Source organism: Lupinus angustifolius, unplaced genomic scaffold (assembly GCF_001865875.1).
Source record: "Lupinus angustifolius cultivar Tanjil unplaced genomic scaffold, LupAngTanjil_v1.0 Scaffold_9_53, whole genome shotgun sequence".
Lineage (NCBI taxonomy): Eukaryota > Viridiplantae > Streptophyta > Magnoliopsida > Fabales > Fabaceae > Lupinus > Lupinus angustifolius.
In genome coordinates, this window is record NW_017718153.1 from 2,412 (window position 1) to 4,533 (window position 2,122).

A 2,122-nucleotide genomic window follows, 5' to 3' on the forward strand; every position below is an offset into this window, starting at 1 on the left:
TATAAGCATAATTTCATTTCTTAGTCTCTATTAGGTAGGTAAATGTTTCAGTTTTAAAACACAAAATAAGTTATTCCATCCTCCCCATTTTAATTTTTACACAAAATAAGTTTGTTGACAATACATGTTTCTGTTTATGGGCACTAATGTGATAAATAGATTGTTGACAATACCCAAATACATCATGCATATTGCTACATAGAAAATGAGATTTAGAAAATGATATATGTCTTACATGCCGCTCTTTATCAAGAGTATTACTTATATTATTACACATTCATATATTCAACAATAGACACATCACAAGTTATAATGGAATTGTTTTTAATTGCTCATGTTATAGAAATAGATGGCATCTACTGAACACGAATTACCAACATCACAAGAAGCATCAACAGGTTATAAAGCTCCAAACTTTTATCGTGTTCGTGGTCATTTATTAAACAAGTGGATTGAAGATGTGAAAATACTTGTCAATGATTATCGATCGATTTGGAAAAAAACTGGATGCACTCTTATGGCAGATGGTTGGACCGATCGTAATAGACATACCCTCATTAATTTTCTCGTCTAATGTCCTAAAGGAACCGTGTTCCTAAAGTCTGTCGATGCTTCTCATGCTTCTAAAACTGCAGATTTGTTATTCAGACTTTTTAAGGAAGTAGTTCTCTATGTTGGCGCTGAGAATATTGTTCATATTGTTACAGACAATGCTGCTAATTATGTTGCTGCTGGTAGGTTATTGGAGAAAGAGTTCCCTAACCTGTTTTGGTCTCCATGTGCGGCTCGATGGTTGGACCGATCGTAATAGACGTACCCTCATTAATTTTCTCGTCTACTGTCCTAAAGGAACCGTGTTCCTAAAGTCTGTCGATGCTTCTCATGCTTCTAAAACTGCAGATTTGTTATTCAGACTTTTTAAGGAAGTAGTTCTATATGTTGGCGCTGAGAACATTGTTCATATTGTTACAGACAATGCTGCTAATTATGTTGCTGCTGGTAGGTTATTAGAGAAAGAGTTCCCTAACCTGTTTTGGTCTCCATGTACGGCTCATTGTATAAATTTGATGATGCAAGACATTGGAAAGTTACTAGAAGTAGCTGAGACGGTATCACATGCTACAAACATTACCAAATACTTATATAATCATTGTCATCCATTATTTCTAATGAGACAATACACTCATGGAAAAGAAATACTTCGTCCAGCTCCAACTCGCTTTGCTACTAATTTCGTAGCATTACAAAGTATCTTGGCACAAAAAGATGCACTTAGATCTCTGGTAACATCTAGAGAATGGACAAGCTCAGCTTACTCTAAAGATGCTAAGGCAAAAAAATGCGTGGAAGAAGTATTGGATTCAAACTTTTGGAAACAATGTGCTGATATTGTCAAACTTATCGAGCCTGTTGTTCGCGTGTTACGTATTCTTGATAGTGAGGACAAGCCTGCGATGGGTTTTCTTTATCAAGCAATCTTTAAAGCTAGACATGAGATGGAGAGGAGGTTTCAAAGAAACAAGACTAAAGTGAAGCCTTATTTGGATATTATGGATAATCGTTGGGACTTGCAATTGAAATGAAATCTTCATGCTGCTGGTTATTGGCTAAACCCAAATTGTTTCTTCAATGTTGAAGAATTTGAAAAACATAAGTTCACAACATCTGGCCTTTTGGATGTGATTGAGAAGTATGCTTATGGTGATCCTGATTTACTAGATAAGCTAACAAGTGAGATGAGAATATACAAAAATGCTGAGTTAGATTTTGGAAGGCCAGCTGCAATACGTGAACGAAGTAAAGTAATGCCAGGTATAATTAGTCTCTCATAGTTGATAATTTTATTTAATTTTTATTATTTCCTTTCATTATGGTTAAGTAAATTTAAATTACATGCAATGCAGATCAATGGTGGGAAACTTATGGATGTCGTGCACCAAATTTGCAAAAACTGGCAGTTCGAGTTCTAAGTCAAACATGTAGTGCTTCTGGATGTGAACGGAATTGGAGTGTGTTTGAACACATTCATACAAATAAAAGAAATAGGTTGGAGCATCAAAAACTGAATGATCTTGTCTTTGTTCGCTACAACTTGAGGCTACAACAAAGGTATTAACCAAAA

The 2,122-nt window shown here is 35.2% G+C and overlaps 1 protein-coding gene across 1 annotated transcript; it reads left to right on the forward strand.

The window, feature by feature from the left end:
• Positions 1–349: 349 nt before the first annotated feature.
• On the forward strand, positions 350–2,109 carry LOC109337636 (the record flags this gene model as incomplete). Its single annotated transcript, XM_019574650.1, has 5 exons — positions 350–527; positions 636–734; positions 850–1,560; positions 1,639–1,812; positions 1,905–2,109. Coding segments are annotated over exons 1-5 (1,367 nt in total), but the record flags the coding sequence as incomplete, so codon positions are not given.
• Between the last annotated feature and the right edge of the window lie 13 nt (positions 2,110–2,122).